At 34.4% G+C, this 13,815-nt stretch overlaps 1 protein-coding gene across 4 annotated transcripts in view; it reads right to left on the bottom strand.

The window, feature by feature from the left end:
• Positions 1 to 3,240: 3,240 nt before the first annotated feature.
• FUT8 (fucosyltransferase 8) overlaps positions 3,241 to 13,815 on the bottom strand; it is a 130,184-nt gene continuing 119,609 nt past the window's right edge. For all 4 annotated transcript variants that reach the window (XM_075105351.1, XM_075105349.1, XM_075105352.1 and 1 more), the window contains 2 exons: positions 9,176 to 9,326; positions 3,241 to 4,828 (listed from right to left, as the gene is read on the bottom strand). In XM_075105351.1, the coding sequence (XP_074961452.1) occupies positions 4,511 to 4,828; positions 9,176 to 9,326 (469 nt within the window). In that variant the 3' untranslated portion in view covers positions 3,241 to 4,510. The remainder of the gene's footprint in view (positions 4,829 to 9,175; positions 9,327 to 13,815) is intronic.

Consider the following 13,815-nt stretch of genomic DNA (forward strand, 5'->3'; position numbering starts at 1 on the left):
CAGGGGGACCTTGACAAAAGTCTGTAGACTAAAATTAGAATTCTAGTGGTGCCTTAGGGAAATGGAATTTTTCTGAGTTTTAAATGCAATTTTAATTCAACATGATAAATAAACCAGAGTTCGTCCCATTTGACAGTCCGCTCCCAAGCCACCTAAATATGAATGAAACCGTAACAGAGCAACAATCAATGAGCAGAGCAAAACCAGTGTGATGTTTATACATGACTGTGACTGATACCAGGCAAAATCCAAAGGGCGGTTGCAAATTTTAAGTATTCCTGGCAAAGAGCAGAATGATTTTGCTGGCAGAGGTCCTTAACCCAGCACTGAAAGGTTTATTTGTCGCTTTATAAACTGATACAGCAACTTAAATTAAAAATACAGTATCATGTCTTCTTATTAGACTCTCTCCTTTCCACCTCCTGAACTAAGAAAATGATTTTTACCTGGATTCTTCAGACACTTGACACTTCTTTGCACATTGCAAAGAAACTTAGGCCCTGGAAAAAACAAAAGTTCAATTCACTGTTTTGAAAAAGTTCCAAATGGCAGGTGTTACTCCACTGGCGTAAAGGAAAATGTCCCTCCCCTTATAAAGAATTTGCAATGAAAATTTTCCATTTTATATTCTGCTATGTTCCTAGCTCAGGAGACAAGACCCTTATTGTATAATTGCATGTCAAAGAAACATAAAACCCATTATGGAAGAAACTTTCACACTGTGAATATCTCTCCATAAGAAAGGTATCATCAGTTCTTTTTTCTGAAAAATCGGTAAATGAGAGAAATCTTTCTGGTAATTGCAAGTTTGCTTAAAATTCAGTGGTAGAAGGGGTAGTCAAAAGACTTCTCTGAAGGTAAATATTTAAAAATTTTGAAATAAAACATCATGCTTCATGAACAAATCCATAATCCTCTGCAGTTAACAGGGACAGGATGTTGATAGAGGATGCTTGGGAATCCCATGCATCTGACTATAGGCTGTACTGAAAATCAAGGACAGAACTCAGGTTGGTGTAATTGCAGTGGTAGCAGCAAACTGTTGCTGATGACCCCAGTCTCCAGGTGCACCAATGTCACAGAAGACTAGTTACCTGAACTACTCAGAAGAAATTTCTTAGCCCAACTGGTAAGAGGCAAGTAGAATATTCAGTTTTCAGAGACTACATTTGCCTGGCAAACAAGTTATTAGAGAGAACATGATAATGTAAAATAGCAAAGAAGGGAAAAGTACTGTTCAAATTCTTTTTTATGAACACAACACACACACACACAATTAAACATCAGCTTATTTGAGAGACTATGAGGGCTGTCTTTGTTTTATGGATGTCAGATTTGGTGGTTTGGTGTGAGGCAAAAATTACATAATTGGATTGTTGCAGAGCTACGAGGCAAATGGAAAAAACAAGATGTATACTTGCTTGCTTGCAAGCATTCTGGCTAGTATCTTAACAAGTTCACAACTTGCAAAAGATTCCGCTTTCTACAAAATTTTTATTTCCTGTTATTTCACTTTTCTGCCAGCTACAATAAAAATTTGGGGCTATCATACTACCTGGACTCCACCATAACTGAGAATAAACTCTCTAATATTCATTTTGTTTAATATATAACAAATTCAGTTTTAATATCCCCAAGATCCCAAGATTCCAAGATGTAACTATCTGGTAGTCTTAAAGGAAACAAATCTCTAGAAACAGATGCATCTAGTAAGCAGCCTATCGCTAGGTTTCTTCCTCTGAGAAGTACTGCATTATAACCACCAGAGGATCATATGGCCCAGGGGAATATGGCCATAGCATCTACATTAGTACATTTCTTAATTATTAACAATAATTTTATAATTTCATACCCTTTCATTATAATTTTCTTAAAGATGATGAGCTAATTATTCATTAGGTACTTAAAATATGTAAGGATGCATATGCAACTTGCAAGTATTTTGTCAGATATAGCCTGTTGAGGAATTGCCACATTATGTAGGTATGTCGTCTATAACATCAGTGGTTTCATTTCTCTTGTTACTACATCAGAAGATCTGCTCCTGCCTTTGGGCTCATCTTAGATGTTCTGTTATTTATCTTCTTTAGTGATATTTTCGATTCAGTTACCTGACTATAGAGGAATTTTCATATGTTAATTCATTTATGACTACTATTTTTGCATCTAAGAAATGGTCAGGAAATGAGGAGCTCTGAAGCTGTAAGTAGAGAGTTTCAAAAATAAAACATTTTCAGAATCTATAAATATCAAATAGATAATGTAGTATTTGTGGAGAAATAATTAAATTAGTTTTCCCAAAGATAAAATGCATTGATCTAATCACTGAGGAAGAAATGTTTGTGGGTTTGGATTTTTTTTTTTTCAAGTTGAAAAGGAAAGTAGTGGTAGCATTATATGTACAATTCAAATTTCAGTAAAAATAAAGTTATTATTTAGCCTACATTTGTGCCTCTGAAATACCACAAGTTTGGCTAAGTTACTGAAAGATTTATAAGAATCACTTAGGAAACTAACAATGAACAGCGTCCTTAGTGGCGCCAAAATATAGAAACACCAGGTCACTCTAGCCATCTTTAGTCACAAAACTTCATGATCTTTAGCATTTTTTGGCCACTCTTACTCATTTGCTTTTGTCCTTCAATTTGTCTTTAAATCCCATTTGGTATCTATGCTCATTTTTACTGATATGCCCATTTAATAGTACTAACAGGCGATTTATCCTTTTTTTCCACAGCAGTTTTCAACTTTGATTTTGTTATTCTTTTTCAAGACACAAAATAGTTTCTGAGTTGAGGTACACATAACTGGAAGGGATCTATAGGATCAGTCCTACAAGTAATGTCAGAGAGAACTACTTTGGTAATTCCTTTACATACCAATCAAGTTCCATCTTACCACTATTTCAATTGGAAGACTGTTTCTGAACTTCACACTGCCAGAGATTTCCTTTTACTTTTCAGCCTAGAAGTTATTCATTGTCAAGCACATCCATTTGTTATGTCAACACTGTTCTTGATCTATTCATAAATATAATGAAATATCCTTTTCACTTTTTCTTTGTAATGTCAACCAGCCATGCTCTTTTAATCTTTACTCATGTGGCATTTTCTCAGTGCCTGAATAATAAACATTTTCTGTACTTCCAGTATTCCAGATTAGATTGCACTAGAAGCTGTATAATGCTATTAACATTCTTTCTATTTGGAAATAATCTCTTGATATCTCATACTTTTTAAATATATATATATACACACACAAGCCCCAAATTTACAAATCTGTTTGTAAAATTGTTTTGTAAATTATCTGTTTTCTTAATGGAGAGCAGACTAGCAACAGATTTCAAACAATAAGAATTACTAACAGTTTTATGTCATGCACAAAACATCACCCTTGTATGTATTTTCTTGGCTATTTTTGGGGTAAATTTTTAGGTAGATTTTTTTCAAAGTACTCATAGGACCTGTCAAGCTAAAGTGGGATAACCTTAAGTATTTTACTTAAGAGCAACTATATTCAGTGCCAAAATGATAAATGGCCATCTATAAAAAACTATTTTTAGTGTATTAAGAGAAACACAGAAGATGAAAGAACAGCGCTAGAGAGTAAATGTAAGAAGTTGAGCCCCTGAAGTTATCCTGCTGAAACCCACTGTCCACAAAACTCAAATTCTGCACCATTAGCAGTTGTTGTACTACATAATGAGCATTTAAAAATTCAATTAAACTCCAGATACTTTTTCCTTTGTGGGTTTTGTGGGGGGTTTTGTTTTGTTTTGTTTTTTTAATCAAAGGCAATGTCCAGAAACATCATCAGTACTAAAGAATCTGTTCATGGCTTTGTTTTACAAAAGTTCCTAATAGACAGTGACTATTTTGTTGTTGGATGTATCCTTTATTTTATTAATGATGAAAAGTAAACAATGGAATGCTAAAAATAAACTTGTAAAGAAATCTAGTCTGAAATCTGAATCTGTTGTTTGAAGCAAGTTCAGTGGCCACGGTAACACCAGTTGAAGATTGATTCTTGCCCATTGTATGGCTCTTCTAAAAAGATCACAAATTTTTCAAATATAGGCACCATGTTTTAAATTTTGTACATACCAAATAGGTTCATGTCACTCATATTACACAATGTGGCAGTGTTATACATCTGAACATTATTGTTAGTTAATGGCAGAGGAAAGAGCCCAAAGCTCACATAAGACTAATGACTGGGACAAATCCTGAAAAGAAAAAAAACAAAAAGGTATAAAACAACAGTTATCCTGCTGTACATGGTTTTGTGTGTGCATGTGCGAGAGTGCATATAACCAAAAATGTTTAAGAGTAAGTTCAGATAATAGCCCATCCATTTGTTCTCAGCTTCTTATCCAGTTTCATTCTAAAGGCTTTGATTTTAACTGCATGATAAAATGCAAATTCAAGTCCCATATAAACAATTAGTTAGTGTGTTGACTGGTTTGAACCAATCAAAATTGAGAATTACTGCTGAACGTCTTCATTTTAATCTACTTGTCAGCCTCTGGGTATGTAGGATACTTGACTGTCTCAATTTTCTCCTGAACTTTATAGGATGGGTACAGGCCTGTTCTTCCTACTTTCCTATTGATGCCTTTTGAATAACCATCCCAGTGGTTTCCAGCTACTCCAATTATATCTCCAGGTTCCATAGGAATTTCATCAGCAGTTCGTGGATGATGAGCATAAATAGCAATCTGGTTGTGGGCATTCTGTCCCCCAAAGTAGTAGATATCATCCAAAGAATGGAAATATGCTGAAGCATCTGGATGCAATGTCTGCATAATTTCATAAGCAACTCGACAAACCTTAGAAATAAAAACAGAACAGAAGTCATAAATATTGTGTGTGCCTGCAATGTATCACAGAAGTCAGCAACCAATGTGTAACCATTACATTTCACAAGAGGATCAAGTTTTGGAATGTCCAGGTAAAAAAAAAACAAAAACCACAAACAAACCAAAAAAAACCAACCCAACCAAAATGACCCAACCCCCCAAAAAAAAAACCAAAAAAGAAGCATATAATTTTGCAGCATTTTAATTACTACTCTGGTGATCAGATTTAGTAAATAAATTAATAGATAAATAGAACAGTCTACTTTTCATTAAAACTTGAAAACATCTACATGAACACTAGCCAACCTGCTTTTTAAAAATGAACTGTGTAGCAAATCAAATGTAGAAGTAAATTTGTTTCCCTTTTCTACTACTAATAAAAACTGTATTTTAGTTCCCTTTGAGCCTTTAGAACTTACATTTTCAAAATTCATTCTGCAATAACGAGGCTTTACATTTACTTTTGTAAAAGAAGCTCCTATTCTTACAATCAAGCAGTTCCAGAAATCCAAGGCTCCAAAATGCTGTTAATATTAGAACAGTGATAGAACTATGACTGTTGGCAACTTGGAAGACAACTAAATGAAACTGAATTCCATCAAGACAGTAATGATGCTGGTGAGGAGAAAAGTGCATTTTGAAGTGTCATTGTATCACATGTTATGAAGGGAATTTTCTTCAGACTGAAAACAGGTCCCCACATCACTATCAGAGCTGCCAGAAACACAAAAGGCTGCCACTATATTAAACAAAGCTCTTTTCAACAATTGGCTAGAAAGCTCTTCTCTGTCAGGTGTCTGATCTGGCCATGGTGACCTTTCTGACTTCTAATCTACATTACCATATCTTTCTCTGATTTTGTGTAAGATTGATAAACTAACAATTCACAAGATCTCTTCGTATTGAAGTATTTGAGCTTTTTCATAATTTTCAGTCTACGTAAATATAGCAATGCTTGATTTTACTTTTCTCCCTGTGAAGATACAGCAAATACAACTTTGATCAGTCAAACTAGACATATTTCCACTTTCTTCTCCATCTGATCTTTGAAATAACTTTTCAGAAGTAGCTTTCAGAAGATCAGGCTGAAGTTAATTATTTCATGGTATCTTTTATACCCAGTAACATAGAAACAAATTTGATTACCCATATATTGGTAAGAGGTGATTTATAGTTTCTGTGACTGTTTTCAATGTTGTTTTCTGCATGTGCATGTACCCCAGGAGGAAGATACACACACACACACACAGAGTCTGTAAAAGATTTTAAATCTTTTCAGCAGAAATGCTTTTTAGTGAGTCTAGATGTCCCACATAGCTGATATAAAACATACATCATCTCCTCTCAGCAATTGTTTCTTTTGTAGCACCAAACCTGAGTAACTAAACTGTAAGCTGCTGAGGGCAGCAGGCAAAGAATCAACATGAAGAATTATAGTTAAAGCCAGCCTCCCATTTTTTATTCATAGATTCACTTGTTTCACAGCCTGTATATTTACATGTACAATGCAAAATACCAAGACTAGTAAGTCCTGGAAGGAAATGAGTTTATAAAGAAAAATATGTCAGGCAGAGTGAGCTACAATTTCACCTAAATGAATACTGGAGAGACAAAAAAGCACTTTGTTTTAACATGCAATCTTAATTCTGCTACTGTGTTATGATTTGTGTAACTACCATGTGGTTTTTCTATACACCTCAATTAATGCAATGTTGCTGAAATACAGTGCCCAAGGGTAGGTTGTCTCCCTTGACCAGCCTAATTTCTTTAGCAACAGTATTTTATTGAAGCATCTGTTCTTGTGCTTGTATCAGTATTCCTTTAGATTTGGTAGCATAAATAAGAATTAATATAGGGGTCCTCCTGAAGCACCTGATTCTATTCACATATACCACAATTTTCTCTTAATACCTCTGTAATGAAGTTTTGACTCTTTTTGGCAAGAAAAAGAAAATGGAGGAAATACAATTGATTAACGTGAAAGTCCAAAATCACACTGGAAATAAATTAGAATACATTCTTATCCTTACTTTCTCTTCATACAGGTTGGACAAAAGGTGGTCATTAACAGCCTGATTTTGCTTACCTTCAATGACAAAGTAACTACCAAACTGCTTATTTCATTGATGAAAGGACACGTAGAGTAGTTGCAAAGTTAGGGATTAGAGGATCAAATTTTAAACCCAAAGACAAATCTTTCTGAGCAGTGGGAAAACTTGCAATGGACCTTAGAAAAGCCCAATATATGAAAATACCATAGACATCCACGTTGTTGCACAACCAGCAAAACTGGTGATGATTTTTGAGGAGTTTGAATTATTAAAGCACAAGAAATTGTCCAGAATAAATTAAGCAGATGGACAAAATTCCTAGTCCCAGGTATTGAGAGTAACAGTCTAATGCAGGATTTCCTAGACTTTAGTAGAATTTTCTGCAACTTTGGAAAACCAAATGTCATCTAGCAAACATGCCTATTGTCAAATGCAGGGAGATGCAGAATGAAACTGGAACTCAAAAGGTATCATGTACCTCAAAGATACCCTCAGAGGGGGTTGTACCAGACAACCTCCAGGTCTCCATCAACCTGTATCACTTTTACTATGTCAATGTATTTTAACATATATTTTTCTTTTGAAATTACTCCAACATGTACAATTCAATTACAATATATTCTATCCAAGCCATTTGTACCTATATTTAAACATGTTTCTTCTATGTTTATACCCAGTGTTTTATTTAAAGCAAACACCTACCACTTTTAACACAGCAATCTGAATATAATAATAGCAGAAAATGTTCTAGATTTCTTAAGTTTTTATCCAAGACCATGTAACCCTTCCTTCAAAATATGAACTGTCTCTACACCAATGCACGTGTGGCATGCAAGACACACAGCCCTAAGTCTTGGGCGATGATCACCTCTTTCACTGTGATACGCCTTCAATGGACATACTTCAGTTGAATCAAACATTATTATAAAAGTGGATGCCTCCTGACAAGCTTTTCTTACCGAGGATTTTTACTTTGGATTCATGTCTTGGTCTGAAGTAGCCTAGATTAACAACCTTCTAAATATGCTATAAAATGTCATTTTCTTCACAGGATTTGGTGGACAGTGGGAAAAAAAAGTATCCATAAGCATGACTGAGGGATAAGAGGCTTCTCTATACTTTTCCTGGTTTTGCTGTCTTCTTGCCATGGTAATAATATTAAGAATTCTGGCTGTCAAGGTCAATATATCACTGTATTGATCATATATTAGCATTAATACTATGCTTGTTACCTATCTAAGTGTCATTACAGTGCAGAAGACAATTTGCATTTGAGGCTGTGGAAAACTTTTTTTGAAGTAAATTTTAACTTGAAAGTTAAAGTTGGTTTTGTTACCACTTCTATGTAACAGTACAATCACGTGTGATCATAATCTATGGCCATCTATAGTTGAATGCTTTCCTAACCAGAAGCATCACCACACAGCATATATGACACAAGAGTAGGTAAAAACATTCACACTGTTTGATTGCAACCATATTTTGCCACACCTGAACTAGGTGGATCAGCATGTCAGTCACAAAACACTGCTTTCTAATATTTTTTAATCTTAAAACAGCTTTTCATAACATGAAATCGATATACAATATGACATAATAAAGAAGAAAATGCCAACGATAACAATTTTATCATCCATTTCTCTAATGGATTCCATCTTGCTTCAGACCACTCATGAAAGGAAGCTTGCGGTATATAATTATCTGCAACAAGCAGTCTCTGTGGGTCAGTGGTCAGAATTCACACTTATTGCACTGCTGCTGGGTTGCTAGAAATGTAATAGACTGAAGAGAAATTAAATGTTTTCTTCATTCTTTTCCACTCCCACAGTCAACTAAGGCAAGAGCAGATACATATGAACTGTAGTAAAGTGTAGTGATGTGTAGAAATGTATGGACACAAGTTATATATTAACTTCATGCAAAATTAAGAAGTGTTAAACATGTTTAAAATTATTTTTGCTTAACTGAGCTGCATAGAAAGGGATGACTACAAGTTATACATTAACTTTATGCAAAACAAGGAACTCCTAAACATGTTTAATATTATTTCTTCCTTATTTCAAATGTCTTATTTAAACTAATAACTTCAATTGAAGTAATCAGCCAGTGCTTACAGTCCTCTAAATGTCCACATAGCATACCAAGCCTTTAATTCTTCCCTGAAATTTTCATGAGAAAGCACTGAGAATAAGACAACAGAAGCATGAACAAAACCAAGATTTAGAACTGGTACATATACTCTACATTGTATTTTACTGCGGTTTACCTGGGATGAAAATGTACAGACGAGGAAGTCTGCCTGAGACAAAAAGTGAATATCCAGAATAACACCTCTTAGGGAGTTTTCAGTGTATCGGTTATGAAGTCCCGCTGACCAAGATATGGAGTTATCACTGATAAATTCATAATTTGGATACCTGTGAGAACACAATACACTGTTAACAGCAAAGTCTTATCCTATTTTTTAAATATTTTTTTAAGAAGCATCATCTTTGCTGCAATGTAAGGTTATTAATTTCGTATAAGTGAGTCTCTGTTTTATAGGGAAATAATTATGATTTTGCTGAACACTCTAGAATGTTACTGCTGCCTCCAAGCATGCCTCCTCTTTATCCAGAAAAAAAGAAAATAAAATTAGAAGATGCTGTAAGCCTGTCCAAGATCCTACACTGTAAAAGAAGTGGAAAAATATCAGAAGTATATGCCACATTTTGCTAATGCTACTGATTTTAGATCAAATATACTTAGATCACTTTGCTTTACTGCTAAATAGAATATGGGATTGCATCTTTACTAGACTACATTTTGTTTATTACCATACTATTAATACTGATTATGACACTGTGCAAGAAAATTGGTCACCTGTAAAAGGGACATATCAAATAAACGCATCTAAACTAACAACAAGAACAAAGTAATTCACAGTTATTCAGGCTGGATGGTGAACAAACTTTGCAATTTAGTGGTCAAAAGGAAGTAAAAGAAGTGTAAAATTTAATGTCAATACACCTTTTTGACATATCATAAACAAAACAATAACATTTTAAGTCAAAATGTTTTTATTTGAAATATAAAACCTTGGTTTATATTATTTTAAACATAAAATAAAAAGTTTTTAACATGCAACAATGACTTTGAAAAAAACCACCACCTTTTAAAAAGTGTTGAAAAACAATAGTCTTTCTCAAAACATTTGTAGCCCTTTACTGGGGAATTGAAATCTGAAATAAACTGTGTAAAGTACTGCAAAGTAATTAAATTTTCAGTCAGCCTCCTACCAAAAGCAACTCATGCGACTAACCTGCCAGCTACAAAATTTCTACTACAGGGCTAACTAAAAAATAATTTAAATTAAATCTATTTTTCAAATTTACAACTTCATAGCATTTATAAAGCAATATATTACATAAGATAGTAATGCAGCTAATATTGTATTTGTAAGAGTTAATCATTCTTATACTGTTTAATAAAGAAAATCAGAATATAGAGCAGGCCATAATGCTGGAGCAACAGCAAATTAGACTCACAACTAGTTGCTTCAAAGCCTGACAGTCCTGTGCTGAACATTGCTCAAAATAAGGTTGACACTCACAAGGTTCTTGGGAAGTTATTGAAGTTAGCATGCACTTGCATACAGCAACGCAGCACATCCATGCACTCTGGACACATGGTAGACATGATTAATAAAATCTGTTTTAAGAATATGCCTGATTTATTCCATTTTAGTGTTAAAACTATGGGAAAACTGTTTTCAAAAGTAAAATGGGCAAACATAGCAGGCTTTTCCATCTAACACTCACTAGCTGTGACTACCTAATCAGGAAATTTGTCTCAAGAACGAATCAGAAAGCCGTACGCAAAACTTCCACACTTGAGGAAGAATTTTAATTTATCTTCATAGTGGTTTTATGTTCCCAACAGAAACACCTACTCTAACAAAAAATAATATATATAGGGTAAATTTCCCAGAGATAGCATGACAACTTTAAAAGGTGCATGTGATCATGAATGTCAGGAGCAGTTCATGTTACATTAAAAACAAAACAAAAAAAAAGAACGAAGAAGGTGGAAATACTATTTATTTGGAATAACTGATAAGACCTCTTCTGAGAAATTATAGAAGCATATGGATTAAGAAATAGTTTTTTCAGGATTATCACAGCCATTATTTTCTTTATCTTCATGTCTAACATTTTTTTGTCAATATTTAACCAGCTCTCAAAATACAACAGATTACAACACAATATTTGTGATGTATTCTATTTCCGTTTCCATTGTGTGAACTATATTAGCATTTTTTTGGAGGGGGGGAAAAAAAAAGTACAGACCAAACAGAAATATGTTATACTCTACTGTGAAAACTAGTTGAGGAGTATAGGTAGGCATCAGTCTTGTTTCAGTTACACAACTCTGTGGGGAGCAACATGAAGAACAACTACAGAAGTTGTAATTTCTAGGGACAGTGAACATAATACAGATATTTGCACACCCCTTCGCAAGTTTTTGGCATCACAAACACTAATAAAATTAATCACTTCCTTCAGACTTCAAAAATCAGAATCCATATGCTGAGTAGAGACAAGAGAACCTTCCTCGAAGAATCTGATTTCTTACTAGGAAAAGATTATTCTAAGAAAAAAAACCCAAACCAACCAAACAAAAAAAAACCCCAGAATTATTTACACATCTTCCTATTTAGTATCTTCTCCTTCCTCCCTTGAGATGCTTGTCAATCTGTTTTCCAACACCAGTTTGCAAAATAGATCCAAATACACCTAACCAACAGTTTCAGAACCCATTTCTTCAAACCAGTGATCCAAGCTTAGCATTTATCTACTCACATGTTTAAGTTCTCAAACAAGCGCTTTTATGTTGCCCTACGCACACAATACTATATTCATAAGAAAAGAGGTTTCTTTTAAACACCCCAAAATGCAAGTATAATAGCAGCCATACTCAGTGTGACCAAAGAATCTTCTAGCCTGCCATCCTGTCTGCAACACAGGCTGAAAGCAGAGCATAAAGAAAAATACAGTAAAAGGGCAAGCCTATACTCCTCTCATGCTTAGCCATACGTGGCCCACTGACTTCCTGAATGAGGTGAGGTTTAGTTTTCCTTCCCACTCACTATAGTGCTTTAGATTCTATTTAAAGCTATTCTTACCACAATGACTACAAAGAATAAAGGACATTAAACTTCTAAAGCTCTATATAGTTAGCTCTTGCTTATTTCTGTTCCCTCTTCCATCTGTATTTACATTATGACTAATGTAATACATTGTAAACTTTTGGGGAATTTTTTTTCTTTTTAAGGAGAACTCAGACACGATCCTAGTACTAGGGTTCCTGAATACATGGCAAATGAATTATAAATAATAAAATGTCATATCCTTACTGACAGAATAATCTAAATACAGTATTTTGTAGGACCCCTCCTAGCTTTCCAAAGGAATTACCCACACATTCTCTGTAACAGGAAAGGACCAGACTGTGAAGATAAAGCCAAAGAATGGAAACTGGTATAATACTGTTTTCTTTGTATCAGCATACATATATTTAGTATATCTAAAAATAACATCTAATTCTTCTAAAGTTATCTAATAGATTATTAAAAACTATATACAGGCCAGGAAGAATTTTCCACACCCCCTACCCCCACCCCCCTGGAAAAGGGTAAAAGAAGAAATCAGAAGAAGGTGGGGAAGAGATAGTTTAAAATCTTTCCTTCCTGCACCTACCAGTCTCAGGTAAGTATACAAACCAAGCACAGCTATGAGACTATTTCAAGTTCCAATAGGTTTCAGAAGCTGATCAACTAGTTGTTTAACTATAGCTTATCACTATGTCATGAAGCAGGTGCAAACCAAGGTGATTCCCAGGCTCCTGTTCTCAATTCACCAGGACTAGGGAAGTGGCCAGAACAGGCAATGCAAGTTGTGTTTCCTCTGAAAGAGGGGTACAAGCATCTGGAGTAACAGATGGAGTAAGAAGTAATGTGTTTGTTCAGGTCTTGCTCTAGAAAGAGCTGGAAAATGTATGAGCTGTTCAGACTCAAGACCTTTGAAGCACTGCTGAATTCTATATATTAAGTATACTTTGACTGGGGAGGTGGGATAGTTGCAACAGCTAAACTACAGAGAGTACACAGGGAGAAAAGACATTAACTTGCTACTGTGGAAGTAAATAAACAGTGAAATAGGGTGGGGAAAATAAAGAACTTTCTTAAGTGCTGAAAAGAAAAATAAAAACAACTCATGAGGGAGGCAAATCACTGCAAAACAATGAAAAAGCAAAAATACAGATGACATTACAGGTAAACATCCTGAATAGAAGAATGTAGTTTATTTAATTTTAGTGCTCACACATGAGAAAGAAACCTAAATAGATTCATATATAAAACAGAAAGGTATTAAATATCATTCCGCAAGAATTTGTAATGCAGCTGACAATGCACATTTTGAATACTGTACCTTAAAGAGATGTTGTCAATAATATTATAGGCTAGAAATGTATATATACTAGGAATTAAAAAGTTTGTATTTGAAAACTACTATATCATCCAAAGAACAAGCAATTTACACCATCCCTAACATATCATTTACTTAAGACAAATACCATGACCTCTGTTTACCAGAAGTTGAAGTGCTTTAATCCCATAATCATTACAGCTGTTGAACTATCAACCATGCTCATCCCTAATCATCTTGTTCTGTATCATTCTAATTCTGAAAATATATCACTTCTTTCTTTCGGAAAACAAAACAAACAAAAACACTCTACAGACTGATAGTACTGACTCCACTGTCTTTACTACTGCACTTGCAAGTTGTTATGCATCTGACTGCAAAGGAAGTTTCTGAAACTTAAGTCAAAACATTTCTGTTTTCATGACTATGAATAGTTTGA

Source organism: Phalacrocorax aristotelis, chromosome 10, assembly GCF_949628215.1.
Source record: "Phalacrocorax aristotelis chromosome 10, bGulAri2.1, whole genome shotgun sequence".
Lineage (NCBI taxonomy): Eukaryota > Metazoa > Chordata > Aves > Suliformes > Phalacrocoracidae > Phalacrocorax > Phalacrocorax aristotelis.